Below are 26,021 nucleotides of genomic sequence, written 5' to 3' on the forward strand. Positions count from 1 at the left end.
AGACATAGCCTTGGAACATGCCAATTGAAGGGACATTCTATAATGAACCCAAAAGCTATGCTCTTAAGGCCCACTCGAGCAATGCATTTTGAGAATGCTTGCAGATGAACCGTCACCAGGGGGTCCATGCCTCCATTAGGATCTGCATCGATAACGTTTTAAAATGCACAGATGTCACGTGACACATCCAACCCTATGTATCCGTGGACAAGCTACAGCATGACCAAGGTTCAGTTCAATCAAGTCAGTCTAGAATAGGAAGTCTTCTGGCACTTTTGTGAGTTTGTTTGCAGACCGTGCATGTCCAGACACTTAGTGTAGATGCATATCCTCTGGTTGCACACAACATGATCATAAGTATTCCCATTAGAATCCTTCAAAAAAAAATTCCAGTGCATTTAGCCTATTTTCCCTATTTTTTGACATTTTTCACTTATTATTTTAGGTGACTTTCGTTGAAAAGTAGGTAGGGCAAATTGAGTAAGTTTGTATATAAGCAAACCTAGACTAGCACTAATGGGCAGAAGAGGCAACAGGAGCACCAGTGCTCAACAAGCAACTTCTCAGCAAGAACCTCCCTTGGTGGCAGTTTCCCTCCAAGCAAAGACTCCCATCAACCTAGCGTTTTCATCATCAAGTAAGCATCGCCATAGCCTCCCAAGCCCTTGGCGTTTCCCAGCAAGAAGTTTCATCGCCAGGACATCCCCAATCTACTAGCGTTTTTCATCCAAAAGACCTCAGCCTAGCGTTTTCTTTTCCCAACATTATCGCCACAAGTTGCCCCCTTTTTGCATGGCGATTTTCAGCAGATAAGCAACAACAGATTTCAGCCTTGACCACCATAAAGACCAGCAGTTTTCAGCCATTAAGAACCAGCCCATTTCAGCGTTTTTGGTGCCAAAACATTTCAGCCATCAGCATTTTTGGGACAGCAACGAATCAACGACAGAATTCAGCCATTAGCGTTTTTGGACAGCAGATAGGAAGCGTCAATTTTCAGCCCTTGATCGGTCTCGCCCCAGGAGCACCAGTGCTCAACAAGCAACTTCTCAGCAAGAACCTCCCTTGGTGGCAATTTCCCTCCAAGCAAAGACTCCCATCAACCTAGCGTTTTCATCATCAAGTAAGCATCGCCATAGCCTCCCCAAGCCCTTGACGTTTTCCAGCAAGAAGTTTCATCGCCAAGACATCCCCAGTCTGCTAGCGTTTTTCATCCAGAAGACCTAAGCCTAGCGTTTTCTTTTCCCAGCATCATCGCCACAAGTTGCCCCCTCTTTGCATGGCGATTTTCACCCATTAGCGTTTTTGGACAACAGATAGGAAGCGTCAATTTTCAGCCCTTGATCGGTCTAGCAATAGGAGCACCGATGCTCAACAGACAACTTCTCAGCAAGAACCTCCCTTGGTGGCAGTTTCCCTCCAAGCAAAGACTCCCATCAACCTAGCGTTTTCATCATCAAGTAAGCATCGCCATAGCCTCCCAAGCCCTTGACGTTTTCCAGCAAGAAGTTTCATCGCCAAGACATCCCCAGTTTGCTAGCGTTTTTCATCCAGAAGACCTCAGCCTAGCATTTTCTTTTCCCAACATCATCGCCACAAGTTGCCCCCTTTTTGCATGGCGATTTTCAGCAAATAAGCAACAACAAATTTCAGCCTTGACTGTATCCAATCATCTCATCCACAGACATCTTGATGAACTAGAATGTCATTCACTTAGGCATCACAACAAGATCTCATTGATCTCTAACAGATGTTTAGATGCACCAAGTTCAAATCACATTCATTCTTCATTCACTTAGCCATCACATCTAGACCTAACCGATCTCTAACAAATGTCTAGATGCACTAAGTTCAAATCATTCATCGGATAAAATATTGTAGACATTTCATCTTTTTCTACATGTCTCTAATGCATGAAAGAGCACATGTCTTCAATTCAATCAAGGAAATTTCCAATTCAGTGCACACAGTTCATAAAGTCATTCCGCAAAATACTTTCAGCCAATTAGTACCCTATAATCTCAAAGAGAAATTAGTGACCTTATTTAACCTAGGCAATTTGTGACAAGGAGTGGAGTGGCTCCCCTCTTGTGCAGTCCGCACCGCATCAGATTCAACCTTGCTCAGTCATCGGTCATTTTTGGCATAAACACTGCTAATAGCTTAAAAGCTTCAAGGTACAGCTCTCTCTGAAGAGAATTTGTGAGGTTCTCTTCCTCCATCCACTTTGCATTGAGGGCCCAAAAAGTACCCTTGACCAAATTATCCGGTGGACCTAGCTTACCTCTCTGTTCTTTTCTTGTGTTGTTTTGACTTGTTGGTAGCCTTGTTGGCCCTCATGTCCTTGGCACTTCAATCTCAATCTGTGGAATTTTCTAATCTACCAGATGATTCCTTTCCTCTCTTTCCTTGTGCCATGGGACTTGTGGGTAGCCTCGCTAGCCGCCCTTGAATGTTGGCACGTCAGTCTCAATTGTCGAGATCTTGAAACGCACTATCATCTGATCCCTCACTTTCCTTTCCTTGTGAGCCAAGACCTGTTCTGGAATGAGAATTTTCTCTCTTCCACTCTGGGCTACTCCTCTGGCTTCCTGTCCACTTGCACCTCACTTTTAAAAGGTTTCAATAGACTCATATAAAATACATTGTGAATCTTCTAAGTATTCGGTAACTTCAGTTATCTTTACCTAAATCTGGAAAGGGCCATAGTATCCCATACTACTTTGGAAAAAGTCGCTCCTTGCCCTTTCATTCCCATAGGGGTGCTTTCTCAAACCGTAGAAGCATCCACCTATCTTCCTTCAACTGCAAGTCATGGAGATACTTGTTTGTTGCCTTCTTATGCCTTGCTTGAGACTTCTCAAGAGCCTTGCACACCTTTGCAAAAGCAGTCTCCAAAACTTGAACATACTATCTGCTTGGTGCTTAGAATAGGTGGAACCTTCTTAGCACCCTCCATAGTCTCAAATGGCGCCTTCCTCGTAGAAGTACTCACTAGGTTATTGTAGGCAAACTCCAGTAAGGGCAAATCCTTCTCCCACTGAACCTTTTGATTAGAGATTGTAAACTTTAACAAGTCTAGAACCACCGAATTCGCTATCCAATTGCCCATCTGTCTGTGGGTAGAAAGAGGACGAGAATTGTAACCGAGTACCCAATATTCTCCTAGATCGTCCTCCAAAATAAACTAGAAAAACGGGGATCTCTATTTGAAACTATAGACGGAGGCATGCCATGTAGTCGAAATATCTGTGAGAGAAACAAGCTAGCCCAAATGATCCGGCTTAACTGTCTTCTTGACCGGAACAAAATGAGTCTGCTTGCTATATCTGTCGATGACTATTCAAGTGTCATCGTGCCCACTCTAAGTCTTGGGAAGATAAAAAATGAAATCGCCAGAGACTCATCGCAATGACCTTGGATGCCATCTCGGGAGTCTCAAACTCTATCTGGTAGTAGCCAGATCCGAGAAGCTAAACATCGAGGATCTTGCCCACCTCTGCGAGAAGGCGGGCTTGAATAAGGTCGCTCACTTCCCCTTTATTGGGTTTGGTGCCGTGAATCTTGCAAATAACAGAGGTGGCCTGGAGGCACGCCAGCTCTGCCTCTAGACTCGCTTGCTCTGTCGACGAAAGAGCAAGTCGGATGGTGGGTTCTGCGGGATCAGGCAAGGGGACTTTAATGGAGTCCCTCTGAGATGGAGCAAAAGCCGCTATTCTGTGCCTGCTGCTCGTTGAGCCTATTCTGGAAAGGAGTGGAAGGTACTCTCTCCTCAAGCCGGGGAAGCACTCTAAGATGGGTAGGTCTGTCTCCTTGACAAGAACATCGGGGTAGCTGGGTCGAAACCGTGGCGCCACTGTCGAAAATGTACTCTAACTACACGGATGGATAGGGGACTCATCGCAATGACCTTGGACGCCATCTCGGGAGTCTGAAACTCTATCAAATAGTAGCCACGTCCGAGAAGCTAAACATCAAGGATCTTGCCCACCTCTGCGAGAAGGCGGGCTTGAAGAAGATCGCTCACTTCCCCTTTGCTGGGTTTGGTGCCGAGAATCTTGCAAATAACAGAGGTGGCCTGCAGGCGCGCCACCTTTGCCTCTAGACTCGCTTGCTCTGTCGGTGAAAGAGCAAGTCGGATGGTGGGTTCTGCGGGGTCGGGCTAGGGGACTTCAATGGAGTCCCTCTAAGATGAAGAAAAAGCCGCCATTCTGTGTCTACTGCTACGAGACGAAAGAGGGAGAGTCGAAAGCATCGAGATGAACGAAGGAAATCGGAGTCGCTGTGAACCAACTCCAAATGAGAACGAGGGAGTAGGGGGATACGGGTAGGCTACAGACGAATATTCCACCGAACTGCACAACGGGACAGGGGAAGGGGGGGGGGGGGGACGCTGCTCAACGGAGAACGGCAAGGGGTAGCAGGAGCAAGTGCAGGGGCGGCAACAGGCGACTGTGCAGGGAACAGCAAGGGCGGGAAAGGGCGAGACTGCAGGAAGGCAACGTGGGTGAATGTGCAGACGCAGCTTGGGGAGGGGGGGGGGCAAACGATAGCGAGGGAAGGGAAGTGGGGAGGATGCGCAGCAACGAGTCGACCCAAGTTTATAATTATCTTTCTTTCCTCAATGCTGGAAACACCCGTCCTAGATGCTCTCGATGCTCTAATTCCAACTTAGAGAAAACAATCATATATCAAAGAATGTGTCGACACAATGTGTTTTCTCTTAAAAACTAGTCCACAATCCTATTGAATGTTGCGCGAGCATTGGTAAGCCAAATAGAATCACCAAAAATATATAATTGAAAGGACATCTTGAATTGAGTCTTATATATGTCTCAAGAAGTGATCTTGATATCATGGTACCAACTCTTAAGTCGAGCTTTTTAAAGGAGATAGAATCACGTAGCCTATCAAATATCATCGATCCTTGGTTCCCAAGAACCAAATCAATGATGTGATCTTCACCTTGCTTAAAAGGAAGCTTGTCGACATGGCTTCCAACAATAAATCTTAAAAAGACTCGATACAATCCGACTCTTAGTCGATGATAAAATCGTCAAATCACACTACTTTGACAAACGCTACAAGCACTCATGCAAGACATCTCAAGTGTAAAAAAGAGCAAGCATTTCTAGTTTCAAGATACCAATTTGCCTACGTCAAATATTTAAAAGTCCAAATAGAGTACACTCTAAACAAGAAACAACTATAGCAAACACCTTGAAAACACACAATGACTGTGGTCTAAGCTTAGCATACATGTTTCTTGTCATACATCTACTAGGTCACAATGAATAAATAAGAGATGCACCTATTACAATTCTAGAAACATTTTGCGTCTCTAGTTCAAGGTTCTATAAACAAACCATGAACAAACTCAAATATTGCCAATACAAAATGCCCTAGGCCCCAGAGGATATATTGGTTGGAAGCGACAGAGGTGTCGCATGTCCATAAGGCTCACTACGAGTATGCACGTGACATCTATTATGTCACTGCAAATAGATGTCACTGCATGCACACTTTTACCCTTTGCATCTCTTTAAATTAAAGGCCAATAGTTTTCCTTTCATAAACAAAGCATAAAAGAAATATCAGCAAAGGCGATCAGAGTTAACAAACCAAAAAGCTTAGTAAAAAGCAAGCAAGGCAAGTCACTCTATAATTTAGAGAATCCAGTAACAAAATCAAAATTGCGAAACAACATTCAAAAAAGACAATGGCCATCAATAGTAAAGTGACAGCACAAGAAAATTTGAATTCAAGCATGCTTCCATTCCTTGATTGGGTCAAAACAATCCTATCCATCTGAAGTTAGAATTTTCACCAAAAAATGACCAAGCCCTATTATGACAACCCACCAGAGGATAAAATGCAAAGTATATGACAAGACTTCAACGTCATGCATAATGGTCACATGAAAAGTAGAATAGAATGTGAATTTTATGCCAAGACCTCAAGCTCATGCACAAGGATCACTGAAAAGTAAAGCCAAAGTCCCACAATTAATCGCCATTTGAAGCTATTTAAAGCTATTCATACCTGGCATTCCATCTGCCCAGGACGCTCAGGCAAATCTTCAACATTGTTATTGGATAAGACCACCTGCTGAATTGCACCAAAAACCAAGTGAATGGATATTGAAGTGCAACATTGTATGCTATATGCATATGCAAGAAAGATGCAATAAGAATTACTGATCTATATCATGTAAACCTCTTCACCAAGAAAAGAATGTATATAAACATTTCTGAAAGTCACATGGCAAAGCTTGTTAGTGCACAATGACATTAGCTCATGCCCACTATTTCAAAATTTCAGCTAAATGGGCTCACCAAGGTAAATTACTCTACCACCCACACAGAAGAAGAACCCCTATGCAGAGCCCCTTAACAAGTAAACCCTCTAGGTATCAATAAACAACCTATAAACTGCTCCCTAGGTCAAAACCTAGGTGGCTGATGAGTTGTGTTAACCCCTCTATGTACACATGGAATCAAAAATCTCTCAGCTTGCCTGGCATAAACAGAATCGAATGCACATGCATGCAAAACAACCGTACATGACAGAAAAAAGAGTACAAGTTTTTCAGCTGTTGGATGATTGTAGCGGCACTTCGAACCGAATGCACAAGTCCCTGTCCGCAAAAAATAGGAACAATCCTGCAGCTTCAATTGCTGCAAGCTTCCTGCGATGCATCAAGATAGATTAACGCTGCATGCCATGACGTCCTCTCAACCTGGGTGAAACATCGTGTTTTATCTAGACTTCTACATTATATGCAAGACATAAAATCCTTGATGGCTATCGACTATGCCGCAGTAAAGAGGATGCGCTCACCTTCAAGGTCCGTTTGAGTATCATGAGATACAGAGGTAGCACTTTGATCCATCTATCATGCGTTAACTTCTCTCTCTCTCTCTCTCTCTCTCTCTCTCTCTCTACTGCGCAAAGACCCCGTCTGCCCAAGAAAAGGGGCCCGGGTCGCCCGCCGAGGCTGAGAAAGACTAGCGAGAAAGGGAAAGACAGACCGATACGCCTAACCCAAGGGAATTTGCTCACAACTGGGCTCAAGTGACACTACTCCAGCTGATGCAGACTCACCATTAATGAAAGTGTGCAAGCTAATAAGCTATTTGCGGCGTGCGCGTATATTTTCTTGGGCCGACAGTACGGCACACGTTAAATGCCTCATCGTTTTCAAAACCTCAAACAGAGTACGTGGCAAGCTTTATTCTACCTTAGGTAGGTTTCGCACGGGACAAAGGTAGAGTTGAAGTGCACGTCAGCTAATTCGTCATTTCCACCCTGCAATTCGAGGAGAGAGAGGTTGTCATGTAGCGGCAACGAGAAGAGAGAGAATGGCTTCATCGAGGCAACTCTGCCAATCTTGGAGGAGTTAGAAAGCAAAAGCTTCGTTCAAGCTCGTTGCTCAGCTCAACTAGCAGATTTAAACTATGTCGTGCGATGCGCTCTTAGGACTAGGTTGCATATGCCTCGAGCCTCGCACGTCAGCAAATCATAAAGATTCGGTGCCACACTGTCCCTCACGCATCTCGTCTCCATGTGGCCAATTTTTTGACGTTTTTGGAACTTGTCAGCCCGAGGTCCAAATTTGCCATGGGAGCCCCACATAGGGACGCTTTCAAGAAAATAAGCCGTAGTTGGGTCAAAACAGCCCAGGGGGTGCCCAAGGTGCTGTTTTGGCAGTTTTGGTACAATTTTGGAACTGCAGCTCGCGAGTGAGTCGACAATAAACCGGTAGTCGAGATTTCTATCCCGTAATCTTGGTCCTTAGGTAGTTTGCTAGTCCACAGAGACTTATATGCAATTATATGGAAGTAGTGCTCCTCTTTTGGGTGATCCAAGTGTATTGAGCTTGGGTAATTCAGGGTGAGCCGGCATTGGGGTGGCAATCCTCATCGTTAATAAATCCATCTTTCCTAATAGGTTGGCATCTAAGTAACCCACTTTCAACAATGGCACTAGTAGAGGCCCCTTCCCTTTCGTAAACATTCACTACAAGAGGTACTTAATATTAGTGACGCTCGCAGTGCGATGCTCAAATGTGAAAAACCACAGCGTCGCTATGAGCAGCGACGCCTATAGCAAGGCTGTCAGGGGTTAAAAAAATAACCGAGAGCATCCAAATACTCAGATCTCAGATCTGAGTTTTCGGCGCGCGCTCAAGCAAGCAAGGTAACGAGCACTCTCCCTCTCTCTCTCTTTCTTCTCCACACACACACACACACATACACACACACACACACACACACGAGGAGAGGAAGGAGAGCCAGGTATGCTCCTTCCCTCTCCTCGCTCTAATGTTTCCTTCCTCTCTTTCTCTCTCCCTCTCTCTCTCTCTCTCTCTCTCTCTCTCACACACACACACACACACACTCAAAAACACAATGTGTGTGTGTGTGTGTGTGTGTGTGAGAGAGAGAGAGAGAGAGAGAGAGCGAGAGAGAGAGCACATGCATAAACAAAAGACGCACACACACATGCATAAACAAAGAATGCACACACACATTGAGAGAGAAAAAGAGAGCGAGAGAGAGAGAGAGAGAGCATGCATAAACCAAAAACGCACGCACACATACATAAACAAAGAATGCACACACACATTAACAGAGGAAAAGAGAGAGAGAGAGAGAGAGAGAGAGAGAGAGAAGGAGAAGAAGAAGAAGAAGAAGTGAGTCTTAACATCGTAGGAAACTATCCCAAGAGACCTTAAAGATCTAGTCGACAGGAGTTGAACTCAAGACCTGTTATTCATGAGAGAAATGGCATAACCAATCCATCACACTTGGGTGATCGAAAAGTTATACCATTTTTCTCCTTTTATTGGCGTGCACACACACCCACACACACACACCCGAGAAGAAGAGAGTTTAATTAACGTCGTAGGAAACCAATTCAAGAGACCTAAAGATCTAGCCGACGAGGAGTTGAACTCAAGACCTGTTATTCAAGAGGGAAATGGCATAACCAATCTACCACACTTGGGTGATAGAAAGGTTATACCATTTTTCTTTTTTTATTGGCACATACACACCCACACACACACACACACGAGAAGAAGAGAGGTTTAACGTCGTAGGAAACTATCCCAAAAGACGTTAAAGATTAAGTTAGATGTAGACGTATGTTAAATTAGATTTAGGTTTATTTAAATTAAATTAAATTAGATTTAGGTTTATTTTTAATTAGATTTACGTTTACTTAGATTTAAGTTTATTTACGTTAGATTTAGATTTACGTTATATTAAATTAGATTTAGGTTTATTTACGTTATTTACCTGTTATTGAAGAGGGAAATGGTATAACCCATCTACCACACTTGGGTGATAGAAAGGTTATACCATTTTCCTCTTTTTATCGTTTAAGATAAGGTTAGATTTAAATTTACATTAGATTAGATTTAGGTTTATTTAAGTTAGAATAGATTAGATTTATGTTTATTTTGAGTACACCGAAGGATTATACTGCCTACGCGTTTGAGAGTGGCCGGTGTCTCGCCCACTGCGTGGGAAATGCTTAGGAGTGACTCGAACACTGCGTCGGGGTCACCTAGAGGCCTGGATGATGAGCATTCAATGGACAGGGTTTCTATAGTTCACAGGAGGGACATGCCAAAGTGATACGCCTACCTCATCAATCGTATGTCCGATGAGACCATTATGATCCATGAGGGGAAGTAAGTGATGGGCCGCATACATGTAATGAAATTAGCCTATTTAATTTGAGAGTAGCGGAAATTAATGAGAGTACTTTTGAGAAATGACTTTGTGAGCATAGTGGGTGAACATAATTGAAGATAGCAACATAATCATAGCAATTAGTTAACTTGGCATGAACAATACTTTTGTAAGAGAGAGAATTTAGAGAACATGACAACAGTTGAGGACCGGATTTATGTGGAGCCTGTCCCCCCTCTAATAGGCATTTATATTATGATTTCTCCCATTAAGAGAGACTTGTTACAATACAATCTTTGTGTTCCTTGTGACCTAGGTGATGCAATGAAGATGGAAAGCTTCATGCATCACAAACATAACATAAACTTGAAGAAAGCTTTAACTATCCCAAGCCTCAGTCCCAAGACCTCGAACACCTTCGAAGGTGGAGAGAACTAGCAGGAAATGAGGGTAGGGAAGAGGAAGAAGAAACATTTCGTAGGAGAAAGAATTAGTTCCTCACTTATCATAACTCTTGTTGCTAGCATACATAATAGCATAGTAATGAAGAAGAAGGAGATGGCAAGCTTAAGCATTGAAGCATGACTCTTGGTGGATTTGCACTCCATATCCAAGAGTGTTGGTGTAGGCTCTCAACCTCTACTTGCTTGGAGAAGGAGAGGGCGCTCTTGCACTTTGCATTACACACAATGAGAGTGTTTGTGAGTGTGTGTGGGTGAGTATACCCCCTAAGCAACCCCCTAGCTTGCTTGGGTCGACCCCCCCTTGTAGCTCATGCTTGAAGCTCATTGGACCCCTCCAGGCCTAGCCAATCACAAGCAGGAGGCATTACAAGCAGCAAGGGTAGCCTTGAGACAAGTGTCCCCCTTTCCCCTTTGAGAGAGAGGGCTAGATAAATGCTAAATCAATTAATTAAATCTCCTAAATTATTATTGGACCCCTTGGGTGGCCAACCAATAGGCTTCAGGCACACCATGAGGGCAACATGAGGAGGAACTTGACAAGTGTCCCTTTTGCTTTCTTTGTACCATTCATGCCTTGTGTGAGTGTGTGGGTGTTCTCTCTCATCCCCCCTCATGTAGGGCTCGCCCCCTCCTTGTAGGGATTGAATCTTTGACTTTTTGACACCTCAAGCCCCTCATGCATAGGCCCAGTTCCCACCACAAGCTTGGCTCATAAGCACTTTAAGCTTGGGCTGGGTTCTCACCTCAAGTGCAACCCTAGCATGTCAAGCATGTCAAGCACCTCAAGCACCTCAATCATCAAGCACCTTAGTCATCAAGCATGACAAGCAAGACAAGCACCTCGAGTTGGGTCGGGTTCCCGCACCTCAAGCTCAGCCCTAGCTTACCTAAGGTCAAAGGCCTTTTACACACATTATTGGAGGTCTTCAATGAAGCTAACCCTAAGGTCTTATGCTCCATTTGTTAGCCTTTCTCTTTGATAGACCATCTCTCATTTGGGCCCCTTTACCATTGGCCCCGTGTTGAGATAGATCTATAAGCACATGTCTATATCTTAACACTTGTTCCCGTTTATTCTCCCACATTAAGTGATCAATTTAATATGAGAGAATCATTTGGGTTGGTTAGATATTAGATATTAGATTTTATGACATTACCTCTCTCTTGAAATCATAGTCGTCCTCGACTATGAGGTAGAAGAGATAAAGCCTTAGTCATTAGTCAATTTTACTTAGCGGGTAGAGGATCCCTTTTTACCCTACGACATCTTTCCAAGATGGATGACTAATCCATTTGGTGCTTGGGAGACATAGCTTCCGCAAGCATGTCCGCTCTTTAGTCCATTTCGTTCTCCCAAAGTAGAGTGACAAATTCTACTTGGTGTTTGAGAGACGTCGTCATCACAAACATGATTCTAAGCATGCATACTAGTTAAATTTGTGCACAATTAAAAAGAGGACTAGTCTTATAAGACAAAAACATGAGTCATTTAAAAGAAATTTGTACATTTGCTTACTCTAATGTAGCATTGTAAGCATTGACAAGGTTCATACTATCCTTAAACTGTATTCCTTGCATCCATCTAGCATCTTCAAAAAGATAATTTTTGAATTTAATAAGATACCGTCGGATAATCTTACCATGTTGTAGTACCTTGTCTTCATGCCGAAGAACAGCTTCGGGTTGTAGCACCTCTTCTTGGTCTTCAATTTCGGGAGGGTCTTCAATTACTGGTTCAGTTGGTGGTTCTCCTTTGTAGGACTTAAGTAGGCTACATGAAAGGAATTGTGTATGAGCCAATGGTTGGGCAACTTGAGTTGATAAGCCGTCTAATTGATGGGCTTCAAGATTTGGAAAGGACCATAGTATATTTTTGCTAGTTTAGCATAATACTTTTGATGGCCCGTAGGATTTTTGCCCATCGTTTGCCTTAATCGAGCCTTAGGAAACTTGAGTAAGACCCAATCATTTTCTTTGAACATTAAGGCTCTTCTGTGCTTATCAGCAGCAGCAGCCTTTTGTCTTTGTTGAGAGATGGATATAGCCTCCTTAATCTTTTGAAAAGATTCTTGTAGGTCACGGCTATACTCATCGGTGGCAAAGATCTTCCCATGTACTTTGAGTAGCAAGGGACTTTTAGGTCTTCCCTCAATGATCTCAAAAGGTGCTTTTCCCGTAGAAGTATGTACAGTATTATTGTAAGCATACTTTACAAGAGGTAAGTACTTTTCCCATTGTGAGCGTTGATCTACTTCGGTAACATAAGTCTTGAGTAGATCGAGTATCGTAAGATTGGCTATCTCACTTTGGCCATCTGTTTGTGGGTGATAGGCCGAAGAGAAATTCAATCTTGTTCCTAGATTTTCAAAGAGACCTTTCCAAAAGTTACTGGTCATTCTAGGATCTCTATCTGACACGATGGATGTGGGTAATCCATGGTGCTTAAAAATCTGAGATATGAAGAGAGTTGCCATTTGATGTGCCTTAATAGTCTTTTTGACAGGAATAAAATGTGCTTGCTTGCTAAACCTATCAACTATTGTCCATATTCCTGTATTCCCATGGATAGACTTGGGTAATCCAAAGATGAAATCCATGGATATACTCTCCCATGGTGAATTTGGAATAGGCAGTGGCTGGAGTAATCCAGGTTGCTTCCCTCTATCATACTTGGTCTTTTGGCATACTACACATTTTGAAACATACTCTTGTATGTCCACTTTCATGGTAGGCCAATAGAAGTACGTCTCTACTCCTCGGAGAGTAGGTTGAATACCTCTATGCTCCGTATAGGGAGGAGCATGGGATTCATACATAACTTTCTCACGAAGGGAATGGGTAACACATAGCCTATTGCCGTGGAGAAGATAACCATCCTGCAAGGTGAATGGTTCCTCTTTCTTCCCCAAAGCAAGGGCTGACATTATGTCTCTAAAGTCAAGGTCAGTAGCATACTCATCTATCATAGAGGATAGATCATTGTGAGTAGCTATAGACACCGCATGAACTTTGGGTCGTCGTGAAAGTGCATCGGCCACTTAATTGTGCTTACCAGCTATGTGAGCAATATGGAAATTAAATTGCGAAAGAAAATTTTCCCACCTCATTTGTTTGTCGAAAAGCTTGGTTTGCGTCATGAAATACTTGAGACTTTGGTGGTCGGTTCGTAGGATAAATGGAGTCCCCAATAGGTAGTGCTTCCATGTGTCTAGGGCATGTAGAACAGCTAAAAGCTCTTTCTCATAAATGCCCAAGACTCGTTCATCAATATTGAGCCTTTGGCTCTCATATGCTATGGCATGCCCTTTTTGAAGCAAAACTGCTCCAAGGCAATCACCACAAGCATCACATTGGACCTCAAATGGCTTTGAGAGATCCGGAAGCACGAGGATGGGTTGGGAAGTAAGCTTCTCTTTGAGCTTTTCAAAAGCATTTTGCTCCTTAGCAATCCATACAAACTTAACGTTCTTCTTAGTTAAGTCGTGTAGTGGTCCTGCTACTTGAGAGAATTTTGCTATGAAGTGTCTATAGTATGCGCACATACCAACAAAGCTTCTTAGCTCGTGTAGATTTCTTGGGTTAGGCCATGCTTTTATTACCTCTAACTTTGATGGATCCATTCGGATACCATCTTTAGAGATAATATGACCTAGGTATTGAATCTCTTGAAGGAAGAATTCGCTTTTCTTTTGGTTGAGAAAAAGCTTGTTCTCCCTCAATGCTTGAAAAATCACTTGGAGATGTTGCTTATGTTCCTCCAAAGACTTGGAATAGATGATGATATCATCAAAGAACACTCCAGTGATTTGCAGTATGGTCTAAAAATTTTCTCCATCAAACGATTGAACGTAGCTAGTGCATTAGTCAAGCCAAAAGGCATGACTAGATATTCATAAAGACCAAATGTTGTGCGAAACGCGGTCTTTAAGATATCTTCATCCACTATCCTTATTTGATGATAGCCACTCTTAAGGTCAATCCTACTGAAGTAGGTTGAGCCTTGTAGCTTATCAAACAGATCTTCTACCCGAGGTACGGGAAATCTGTTTTTGATAGTGATATGGTTTAGTGCTCGATAGTCCACACACATACGGTATGTACCATCTTTCTTTTGCACTAAAAGGACTAGAGAACAAAAGGGAGAGGAACTAGGCCTCACCATCCCTTTGTCTACCAGCTCTTGTACTTGCCTCATGATCTCCTCTTGTTGAGCTTGTGAGACTCGATAAGGAGGCTTGTTCGGTGGTGAGCTTCCAGGAAGGAGCTCAATACGATGGTCATCATCCCCTCGTTTTGGAGGGAAGTCCATAGGGATATCATCGATGAACACATCTTGGAATCCTTTTAGGAAATTAGACAAGTCTAACTCTTCTTGATTCCTACCATTTACATTTGATGAAACATTAGTATCTTTTAGAGACTCTTTGACAAAAATCATGTACGTAGAAACTGAGCTCTTCATTGACTTATCAAAAGCAAGAGGATTTACAAGTGGAATAGTGTGACCTCGCTCACTAGCATCTATATACATGTTCTTTCCCCTGTAGGTGAAGTAGATTCTCCTTTCAGGGAACTTCATGTTGGCAGCCATGCGATCAAACCATGGTGCCCCTAGGATAACATCCTCATGTTGGAGAGGAGAGATGAAGAAGTCTTCCTTGTCGACATACCTTTGGACATGAAGCCTCAACTTCCCAATCAAGGGAGTAACGGAGGCTTGTTGTCCCTTGAAAGCTGCATTAGCTATTACTATATCTCCCATCTCAAAAGCTTGAATGCCCAACTTGGTGGCCAACTCCATTGATATGAAGTTAAGAGTTGAGCCAGGGTCAAACAAGATGAAGGCATCGTGCTCTCTTACCTTTCCCCAAGCATAGGAAAGTGATGATCCTTTGCAATGAGCATCCTCTTTTGGAGCTTCGATGGTGGAAGCCCTAGGAGTCTCATTGCGAGTATTCTTCTTAGGGCAAGAATGATAGCCATATCCTTGCTCCCCACACTTAAAACACTTATGGTCCTTGCAAAAAGCTTCAAGCTCTTAGGAGAGAGTTTGTTTTTACCTTTGTAAACTCCCTTCTCCTTGGACCGATTGTTGTTGTTGTTGGAATTGACTTGGGAAGTATTTTGAACATTGGTTTTTCCCTTTGCATCATTTTTGTCTTTGTTTTCCATGGGCTTGACATTACGTCTAGCCCCTTGATGGAAATTGATGCGTGAAGCAACCATGGTGTGATGGATTACTTTGCTAATAGTACCAGGCCGTTGAGAGTTGATGTATTCGGCGATCTCTTCAAGTAATCCCGCACATAATTGATGCCTTTGCTCGGCAAAGTCTATCTTTTGAAAGATAGTAGCCTTGAGATGTAAATCCCAAAACTTGTCTACATATTTGTGGATAGACTCATGGGAGAGGAGCTTCAAGCTGCGCCATTTGGTAAGCACTTTGTCCTTTGCATCGCTTGCAAGGAATCGCTTCATGATGGAAACACGTAGAGTTTTCCATGTCTTTGGGGCGTCACCATTTCCACGAAGGCTAGCCCACCATTGACGAGCTGATTTTTGGAAGTGCATAGCTACATGGAGTAGCTTAGAGGACTATGTAAAGCCCTCATCTCCAAAGGCCGCATCAAATTGCTGGATGAAGGCCAACACTTTGTCGGTAGCACCGAAGGTGCCATCATAGGTGAGAAAAGAGATACTCTTTCCTCCCTCCTTGAACTTCTTTAGCTTTTGTGACCTTCGCCATGCAGGAAATGATTTGCGATGTCCTCCCCTCTTGTATTCTATAGGAGAATAACCGTAACTTTTGTCAGAAGAAGAGGAAGGTGAAGAATAAGGAGAAGAGGGTGACCTCTTCCTAGCCCTTTTCTTCCTTTGTTTCCTCTCTTGCCTTTCAGAGTGATGAGGAGATGGACTATGTGTTGATCTTTTCCTCTTGGGAGGAGTGGGCGATCGTCTAGACTGTCGTCTTCGTGGAGCCACATCTTCAGAGGAACTTAAACTTTCATTGCTTTCTTGCTCTTTGGATTCCTCCTCTCGAATGGGAGAGAGTATTCTTTTGGGGGTCTCTTCAAGAGGCCTCCTAAGCTCTCTCTCCTCTTGGAGAGGAACGGAAATTCCATAAGCACAAAGTTGTTGAGTAACTTCGGCTTGCAAAGCAGGGTTACCCATAGCTTGCTGCAACCTAGTGATGAGATAATTCACAAACATGGGAGCATCATCATTAGCACCTTCATGTGCAAAATCAAAGCTATGAATGTTCATTCTACTCTCTTGATTATTGTTAGACATGTTAACAAAATTTATGTATGTACTTAGTGTATGCTTTGGCAATTCAAAACCTTAGTTGCCACTCCTCTTAGCCTTTGAAAATCGGCTCTTAAGTATCTACACCCACAGCTCGAAGTGGTTAATTATAGAGAGTAGAGGAGTAGGTCTAACATAGCAGAGTTGCCAAGGGCTAGCTCCTTTTGGACTTCTTATGGCTCAATAATGGTAAAGCCGTAGGAAAGTCTAAAAAGACTCCATTATTAAGTCCAAAGCTCTTGAGGTGTGCACCATCTCCCACATAGTGGGCTCAACAAAACAGATAATAGATCCCAATTCCACTTACCCTAATATAATTAACAACATCAACCATTTATAGCCTACTTAAGGACCTCTCTTCTTAAGCAAGAAAAGAGAAACCAAATGCTCTGATACCAATGTAATGAAATTGGCCTATTTAATTTGAGAGTAGCGAAAATTAATGAGAGTACTTTTGAGAAATGACTTTGTGAGCATAACGGGTGAACATAATTGAAGATAGCAACATAATCATAGCAATTAGTTAACTTACGAACGCGAACTCTATACAATAGTGTCTGCCTTAAAAACATGGAAGACCATATTAGGTATTTTGGTAAAATCCACATAGGATGATAGTATCCACTCAAGAAAATAATAGTCCTCCACTACAAGGAGAGAGGTTGCATCTTCAAGGTATGGCATCATAGAAGACAACGTTGTTCTTGCCTTCATATTTGTCTTCTTGGCATGTGAGATGATCCTTTGATAGGTCTCTTCCCTTTGTAGCTTTTGTTGTTGCTTCAAGGACATTCAATAAAGCTTCAACAAGGGATTTCAAGAGCATCCATCAAACAAGCATTTGAAGAAAGCTTTGCATCGAGCATTCAAAAGGGAGAAAAACAAGCAGGGGATCATTCCAAAGATTTGGACTCCACATCATCATGGCTAAACATTAAATCAAAGCGGAGGAGCATTACTCCTTTGTGAAGAGGGGCTTCACCCCGGTGATTGAAGAGGAGCTTCATGAAAGGAATAAATCTCTCTCTCTCTCTCTCTCTCTCTCTCTCTCTCTCACCTTGCAATGAAATGAATCCAACCAAGCACAACAACTTCAAATAAATTTCAAATTTTTTGTGCTCGTGTAAAAGAGGTAGACACTGGGGTAGGAGAGTCTCCTAAGCTAGGACCCCTCCATTAGCACTATGGGGGAAAAGGGAATTGAAAAGTACAACGGGAAAGGATTTCACACCTGGAAAACAAAGTTAAGGGGTTACTTAATGAAAAAATGTTTATGATCTATTATTAGCACATCCCTAGAGCAACAACCCAAACCCGATGGAGTACATACTAGGGCATCTACACTCAAGTGCACAAAATTTGTCCAAAGACGAACAAGCATTAGGAATCATCATCACCTCCTTGCATGACAACTATGTGCATTTCATAGATGAATGTAAGCATGCACATGAAGCCTAGCATGTCCTAGAAAGTAATTTTGGAGCCAGGCCCAAAAGAAGTAAAGTTAGTCTCAAAAGACAGCTTTACAAGACCATTATGATCGAAGGGGAGGACATTGCTAGCCTAGTAAATAGGCTTAAGAGAATTGTCATTCAACTAACTTACATCCAGGTCAAAGTACCAGAAGATGACAAAGTGGACGTACTATTAAGTGCACTTCCACCTTCTTATGACCACTTAGTCACAATTCTTGAAGAAAAAGAACTAGCTCCACCTTTCCAAGATGTCCTCAACTCAATCCAAGTAGAATAAAGAAATCAAAAAGGTTTATCAACATCATTAGGATAGGCTTTTGTCACGACATCCTCAAGGGGAAGATATTTGACATTGACATCATCAACTAGAAGAAAGTGTTATGAATGTGGAAGAATGGGACAAGTAGCAAAAGACTTCTACACAAATAAACCTTGCAACAAATGCAGTAAGAAGGGGCACCCTCCTTCTCGATGCTCCTCAAATGGAGGCAGTAGCAGTGGAGAAAGCAGCATTAGTAGAAGAAACAGTAGAAGCTACAAAGGGAAGAGACCTATCAAAGGCTCGGCTCACATGGTAGAATACAAAAAAGAAGATGAAGGCAAGAACAACCTTGTCTTCTATACTTTAAACGTGCAACCTCTCTACTTGTAGGGGAGGACTTTTATCATCTTGTGTGGATATTGCATCTTCGTTATTTTTTCTTAGTCCAAATCCCAAGGGGAGGATTATAAAGTGTGGGTTTTGTCCTAAAATATGAATGAAGGAGGAAAGAGGAGGAATTATTCCACATGTAATGGAGTCAAGTTGTAGAGCTACTAGCCAATTTTCATCAAGTTTGGACAATTTTTGGTCAAATGGTCATCAATTATCTGTCTGCAGACTAACTTTGCAATTTTTGTCACAGTTTTCACTCCAGTGATCCAAATCTTACCAAATTTGGTTTGTGGGCTTATTACAACATGGTAAAGCTAGTGGTATGCCAACTTGGTAAAAAGGTTCAAAAACAGGGCAGATGTAAATAATCGTGATTATTTATTTTTGCCAAAATTTTGCAAGCTTTTGGTCAACTGAGCATATACACATGTTTATCACATCAATATAAGCCTATGAATCAAGTTTCAGCAAGTTTGGATAAAAGTTTCCTTAATTCACACTCAAGGTTCAAAAAGTCAGTACAAACTTTAGTTTTTACCTAGTTTTTTGACAGTTTAGTGATCCAAATCTCTTGGGCCTTTACAAAAGTTGTTTGTACACATGCAACGAGTCAATGATATGAGTCTTGGCTAATTTAGAGCAAAAAGTTAATAATCGTAATTATTAACTTGAGGCTTGAAATGAGCACTTTTTTTGCAATTTTCTCGAAGACAATCCTTTTATGATGTTTTTTAAGGCTATAAATCAAGTCAAAACTTAATTTGGCCTAAAATGTCAAGAAAAAGTAAATAATCTTAGTTTTGGTCAACTTCTTGAAATTTTTACCTCGAAGTGTCATTGAGCTTACCCACTGATTCGGACAACTCTCAGGCTTACTCTCCAGTTGGATTAAGTGAATTCGAGTCTTTTCGTGCTATTTCTAGCCGTAGATCTGAAATTTTGCAGCTTTAAATAACAACTCACACTTGATTCTTTCAGAGAGAGCAGTGCTATGAAATCCACCTCGGATCCTACTTACCCTACTCCTAGTTTCTCATGCAATGGGGTTGTGGAAAGTGTCCACAAACACTCGTTTTCTTGTGTTTTTTCTGTTTTTCAGAGTCTTGATCTTAAGATTTGTCTCGTCTATCAATCATTCTCCAAATCCTAATCTAAATGTACAATCCTACAGTCCTAAAGGTACTCAGCAAGTACGATTACTTCCAAGCTACCTCTACACAGCAAAAGACGCCAATCTTAAGCTATGCGATTTCTAAAAGAGAGTTTTGAACTCCAGGCAAACCTAGAGGAATTTAAAGGACAATTACACAAGACGCTCGTGTTTTTCTCTAGTTTTCGATCCCCGGCAACGGTGGAAAATGTGGGACGTGTGTCTAACCTCACCATCCTATCTTATTGCATTATTAGCAAGAGCCACGATTAATTTGTCAAACCGTGGGACGAAGCTGACTCGACTAGTGCATAGAGGCTACAAGAGGTTGTCAATGTCTCGGAAAACAACTAACAACTCGCATCTAACTCAGGCTACACTCAAGTGACTGAAATCACCAAAAGCCAATCGCTCATCGGCAAGCAAATCACATCCGTTACAGCATCAAATGACATCCAAACATAACGAAACTTTTAGGACAAGTTTATAAGACCTAAGCACACATGCCTATGGCCTCAAACCCCACTCTAGGTCAAGTTCTAAAATCGCGATTATTAACAGCAGTGGATTTTTGACCTAGTCGTTTTTGACCCAGAATGCATCTAAATGCTTAGCAATGATGCCCCAATACCCCGCCTATGCTTAGTTTTTGTTTTAAAAGTGCGAATTCCTAGTTATGATGAAATTAGGTCGTGGGTCGACGCCAAAAGCTACGAAATACTGTGAATGGCTTACGTCAATGCGTAGAGCTCTTACCTGCGGTTGCAATGCAATAAACGCATTCACAATGTGACAACCGGAGAGGGAGTAGGAAGCGCGAGAAGGAGAGAAGTGAGCACTGTTTGCCCACGCTGTGTATTTCTTATCCAAAAACTTATAAAAAACTTACAAGAATTGGCTTTTATACCTTAGCCAAGGTTTTTGAGTGGTCAAAAGTAATAATCTGGAGTTCTACCAAAGCTAGGAATTGAATGCCTGATACAATCTGGAAGCTTGTAGCCCCGACTCATTAATTACAAAGTTTACCAAGAAAATAAGAGTTACAATATTCCCGATTTATCAAAATAATAATTGTTTTACAAAGAGAACTCCGAAAAATGGTGTCCACGTTAGCTTGCTGCTAATAATATTTATATATATATACGTATGTATGTATGTGTGTGTGTGTGTGTATATATATATATATATATATATGTATGTATGTATGTATATGTGTGTATATATATATATCTCAACATGGAGATATGTAAAAGGTAGGTAACACACACACACACACATATCGATAACATGTACATTACGGATAGAGAGATAGACAATTGAGAGAGAGAGAGAGAGAGAGAGAGAGAGAGAGAGAGAGAGAGAGAGAGAGAGAGAGAGAGAGAGGTATCTAATGTCTAGTGCTACCCTTGAATGTGTGGTATAAATGAAAGTGTAAAGAAAATGACCAAGAGAACGGTGAAGGTACATGTACACCACATTTGCAAGAAGAGACAGAGAAAGAGAGGAGTGGAAGGTGAAATAGAGTGCATATAAACACAAGAGTGAAAAAAGAAAATGTTTAAATGCCCCATCTAGCTAAAATAGGGAAACCATAAATTAATGCAATAGCAAAATTTGGGTATATTATAACTTCAAAATATAAATGAATAGTAGAAGCACCAAACCCTATGCAAGGATTGACTAGTGCACCCATCCACTTTTGCTCTTACTAAAGACAAAGAGAGTTTCACTTTGCAAGGAGAAAGCCAGAACACCTCTAACTTACCTGAGCTAGACACGAGGCCGCTTTGCCTCCCTCCATGAACCCCGGGCTCTGAAAGGATTCCAAATATTGACAGGGGGTAGGAAATCAACATGAACCATACCAGCTTGCGCACCATGTCTCTTCAGTGCCCATCATTGGGTGTTCAGGAAAATCCAAGAGACAATCCCCAATGTGTTTTCCATGTAAGTCATTCTATCCCATTGCACTAACTGTGTACATGATCCTAGGCTCTAGCAAAAAAGAAGAAGATATAGGCAACACCACAAATTCAACAAAGCCCCAAGTCATCTACTCTTTCATCTAAAGCTAAGTAATGTAGGTGATCCGAATCTTGTAGCGACACTATCATGAGAAACATAACACATGAGTCCAATCAAAATAGTACTTTGCATATGCACAAACAATCATTTCCAGGTAGTCAAGACTGTATAGGGTCTCTACCCTTACACATCCACCATAAACCATCAAAACCACATTGTCATCCAATCCAAGATATTAAACCATAATCAAATCCTATCACATTGGTGAGCACCCCACCCTACTCAGGGTGATGGACCATTAACCTGCAAAACTACTTTAGCACATAACATGGATGCAAAAATTTTGACAGCATTTTGACAACATAGCCATAACCAAAAAAATGATGCAAGATCCACACTAGCGTCCACAATCAAAATCACGGCCATAACCCATGAGTGAATCTCAGCCCTTTACCATAAACCATATTCCTTACTGAACCAACTCCCATACTTAGACTTTTCACTATACACATTGTGACCAAACCAAGCCAGTACACATGGCCTTTAAAGTATGGAATTTTTTTGCATTAAAAAAATTTGGCCAACAACTAAAAATAACTTCAAAATCTTGTTTTGATCATGTTTAACCATGCATAAGTGGTATATTATGAACGCAACTTACCCTCCTTAAACATAGAGCAAGTTTTGACATCAAAGGGTGTAAAGCGGAATACTCATGCACATGAGACATCCACATCCATCCACGAGGCTCCATACATCATATGACATCATTAAATTAACCCAATCATGATGCAAAATATCCCCACCACTTTGATCAAGCATATGCCATAACTTTACATGTATGCAAAAAACAACTTTTTTCTATTTTTGGATGCATGACATGCAAAAGGAAGTGGTTGACCACAAATCAATGCATCAAGCTCAGTCTCATAACATAGATAGCACCTTATCTTATCACTTTTCCCATATGAGATTTATGCAAAAAATTGTAACACAAAAGGAAAGCCACTTTATCCATATTTGCATGTATGGTTCGAGTTGACTAACCATATACCCCTATATAAGTTTATGGATATCAAACACTTAAAATCAACTCATCAAAGCAAATCATAAAATATGGTATTTCCCCACCTCAATATGCATAGGTAAATCTGTTTAAGAAACATTTAATTACTCACACTCATAAAGTGATATTTGTGATCTAAATAAATTTACCAAAAATTTTGATCAAGGTTTTGATTTTCTTTGATTTTCCCATTGTTTTGATTTGGCTAAGTGGGTTTTCCCATTCAATGATTCTATATAGTGGTTCTTCAAGGAGCTTGGGGTTCAAAATATTGACTTAAGTGCAGTGGGTAACAAGCTACCATGACTCTTTATTCATGTGGAATTTTAACATGACACAAAGAGAGAACGATGTTCTTAATCTCTGATGCTCAAAGAGTTTGACCTGATTCATAGCGGTTTAGGAGATACGATAAAAAATAGTGTCCCTATTGCCTACTTGATGTGGTACATACATCACAAAGTCGATGAAGAGCACATACACAATGCAAAGATAAGAGTATAGTAAGCAAGTAGAGAGAGTGTGTGTTGTTAGATTCTTCTTCTTTCTACAAATAAGAAATAAGTTCTTATGGAGATGGTGATGGAGAGTGTACACCACTTTGTATAATACGTACATAAAGCCTTGCAATAATAGATGCAATTATGGATATTGAAAATTAAGTAGAACTGCTCCTTATATGCCAATTTTGTCTAGCCGTAGTGTACTTGGAATAGGTTTTTGCTTCTTGGAGTCTTTTCTAAAACATGGCACATGTTTTGGTGGTCAGCTCTCGCCCTTTTCCCTTCTATTTTTGTCGCAAATCAAGTAATTGAAACCGTATCTTGACAACTAACGTGATCATGAATGAACTATATTGCACCTTGATACTTTGGCTTAATTACAACTTTCCCGTACTACTCGACATATTTACAATGCCGTTTTTTATAAAAACAATTTTTATAATTATTTTTTTTAATCACGTTTCTTCATTGTATAGCCGTTTTATACCAGATAATGACTAAAAATATTATTTTTTGATTTAGATCATTTTAAAAAGCACATTACTCTTTGAAAACGTCAAAACGCATGAAAAGCTAAAAATAGCGTAAATCCTAAAATTGAACCATGAATTTTCTTTGACCACCCGAACAAGAAAATAGATTTTCTATCAGCAAAAAGCATGAAAAGCTAAAAATAACGTGAAAAGCACTAAAAAAGTAGATTTTATAAGATTGAACTATAGCATCGCCGAAACTGGTAGATTAAGGATCCACCCTACTTTTCACAAAAAAAATTGAAAAGCACAAAAAGCAAGAAAAAGTTAAAAGAAGCATTTTCTTCTAAACTGAACGGAAATGTTTGTCTGACTTACTAGAATATGAAAACGAGCTCGCCTTTAATTTTAAAATATTATCAAACAAGCATTATGAATGAAGAATTTAAGAAGTGGACATTGGAATCTATTTTTCTTACTTTTTAGAGAGACTCAAAAATTGCGGATCTTGCGAAAGAAGAAGAGATAGCTCCGTTTACAGGGCGCAACTCGATGATCCCATGAAACAAAGAAGGGAGCAAAGGCCAGCAAGCACCCATAGAGAGAGAGAGAGAGAGAGAGAGAGAGAGAGAGAGAGAGAGAGAGAGAGAGGATGATTTGCTGCAGATGGTTGTACACAATTGTGTGTGTAGAATAAGCTATTCATGTGTGGCTTGCACGTCCTCGACCCCACCAGGGAGCGTTCCTAGAGAGAGAGAGAGAGAGAGAGAGAGAGAGAGAGAGAGAGAGAGAGAGAGAGAGAGAGAGAGAGAGAGAGAGAGAGAGGCCACGACCTCCTTGAGCTCTAGTATCACTAAAAGCTCTTGAGCACTACCACATGTTCATCTCCACCTAGCCTTACCCCTATAGACTCATGGTCCCTATTTTAGGAGTCCCCTTGGCCATGCATGTGTAGATTAGAGCCTTGCTTCTCCACCACGACCTCCTTGAGCTCTAGTATCACTAAAAGCTCTTGAGTACTACCACATGTTCATGTCCACCTAGCCTTACCCCTATAGACTCATGGTCCCTATTTTAGGAGTCCCCTTGGCCATGCATGCATAGATTAGAGCCTTGCTTCTCCAATCCTACCTTAGGCATGAAATTACACTATTGACCTAAGCTTATAGAAAACAAAGACTCAACCTAGCATTGAGAAGTCAGAAACTTTTGATAGTACCAAAATTGGCATTGGATATAGAAAGAAGTTTTTTGGTCATTTGCTCTCCCTCTTACTTTCCCATACTTATCCTACATATTTGGCTCTATTTGAGTTTATTAAGAGGAATCTTCAAAAGACTCACTCCCGACTTTCCCCTTTTCCAAAGGAAAACTACACCTTATTCCCCCTTGCACCCACACGCTGTCCCCTGCATCCTGCTCCGTTGTTCCCTTCGTGCACTGCTCATTGTAGGTGTGTTTCTCCTTAGATCACCATTACAACCCCTACCCCAGGCCATCATTGGGTTTGCACTCGCATCTGCTTCCCCACTATGCACCATCATGGTCGCCTTGCAGTGGTCTCCCCTATTCTGGAGAACGAGGCACTCACCACTCTCTACATGCACTCACTGTCGCCAACTTGTTGCTATATCTCTCTTTGCAGACAAACACAAACACACCCTCTTGTAGCAGATGTGTGCTCTTGCCTGGGCGGCCATAGTAGGCGGCATTACAGGGGGGAGAGAGAAATAGGTGTGAGAGTACTAGCATAAGGGGTCACCTTCAAGTTGACAGCATTGGCAGAGTTCGTTGTTGTGATCTTGAGGGGACAATAGTAGTCTTTCTCTCCATCTTTCCGTCAAACAAGTCATATGCCCCTGTGGTAGTCCCAATACACCATCACTAACTTGTTGCTTTGTCTCTTTGTAGGTTCATCCCATCGCAAAAATATCTCTCCCTCTCTCTGTATGTCTCTCTCTCTCATCCATGCACAAACCATCGAGCATCACTATCTATCTCTCTGGGCCTTGGTCTTGCTACCAAAAAACAAGAGCAAGATAGATAGACAAGGTGTGTTGCACCCAGGGCTTCCCCTATAGAGGAGAGAGAGAGAGAGAGAGAGAGAGAGAGAGAGAGAGAGAGAGACAGAGAGAGAGATTGTGGCTCCACATGGGGCCTATCCTATTAAGAAACAAGAGGCAGAGAGGGACCGTTAACTCCC

General features: G+C 41.6%; 1 protein-coding gene across 3 annotated transcripts in view; it reads right to left on the minus strand.

Annotated features, from left to right (window-relative positions):
* Positions 1 to 7,147, minus strand: part of LOC147463868 (zinc finger CCCH domain-containing protein 63-like) — a 47,680-nt gene extending 40,533 nt beyond the window's left edge. Inside the window, exons 1-3 of one of the 3 annotated variants that reach the window (XM_086491697.1) lie at positions 6,841 to 7,147; positions 6,582 to 6,688; positions 6,043 to 6,105 (exon numbers count right to left, since the gene is read on the minus strand). In XM_086491697.1, the coding sequence (XP_086347823.1) occupies positions 6,043 to 6,105; positions 6,582 to 6,688; positions 6,841 to 6,892 (222 nt within the window). In that variant the 5' untranslated portion in view covers positions 6,893 to 7,147. Of the gene's footprint in view, positions 1 to 6,042; positions 6,109 to 6,581; positions 6,689 to 6,840 lie in introns of those variants that run through there. The other 2 variants (XM_086491691.1, XM_086491700.1) reach the window with 2 other exon arrangements.
* Between the last annotated feature and the right edge of the window lie 18,874 nt (positions 7,148 to 26,021).

Source organism: Adiantum capillus-veneris, chromosome 2, assembly GCF_014529385.1.
Source record: "Adiantum capillus-veneris isolate H3 chromosome 2, ASM1452938v2, whole genome shotgun sequence".
NCBI classification, from domain to species: Eukaryota; Viridiplantae; Streptophyta; class Polypodiopsida; order Polypodiales; family Pteridaceae; genus Adiantum; species Adiantum capillus-veneris.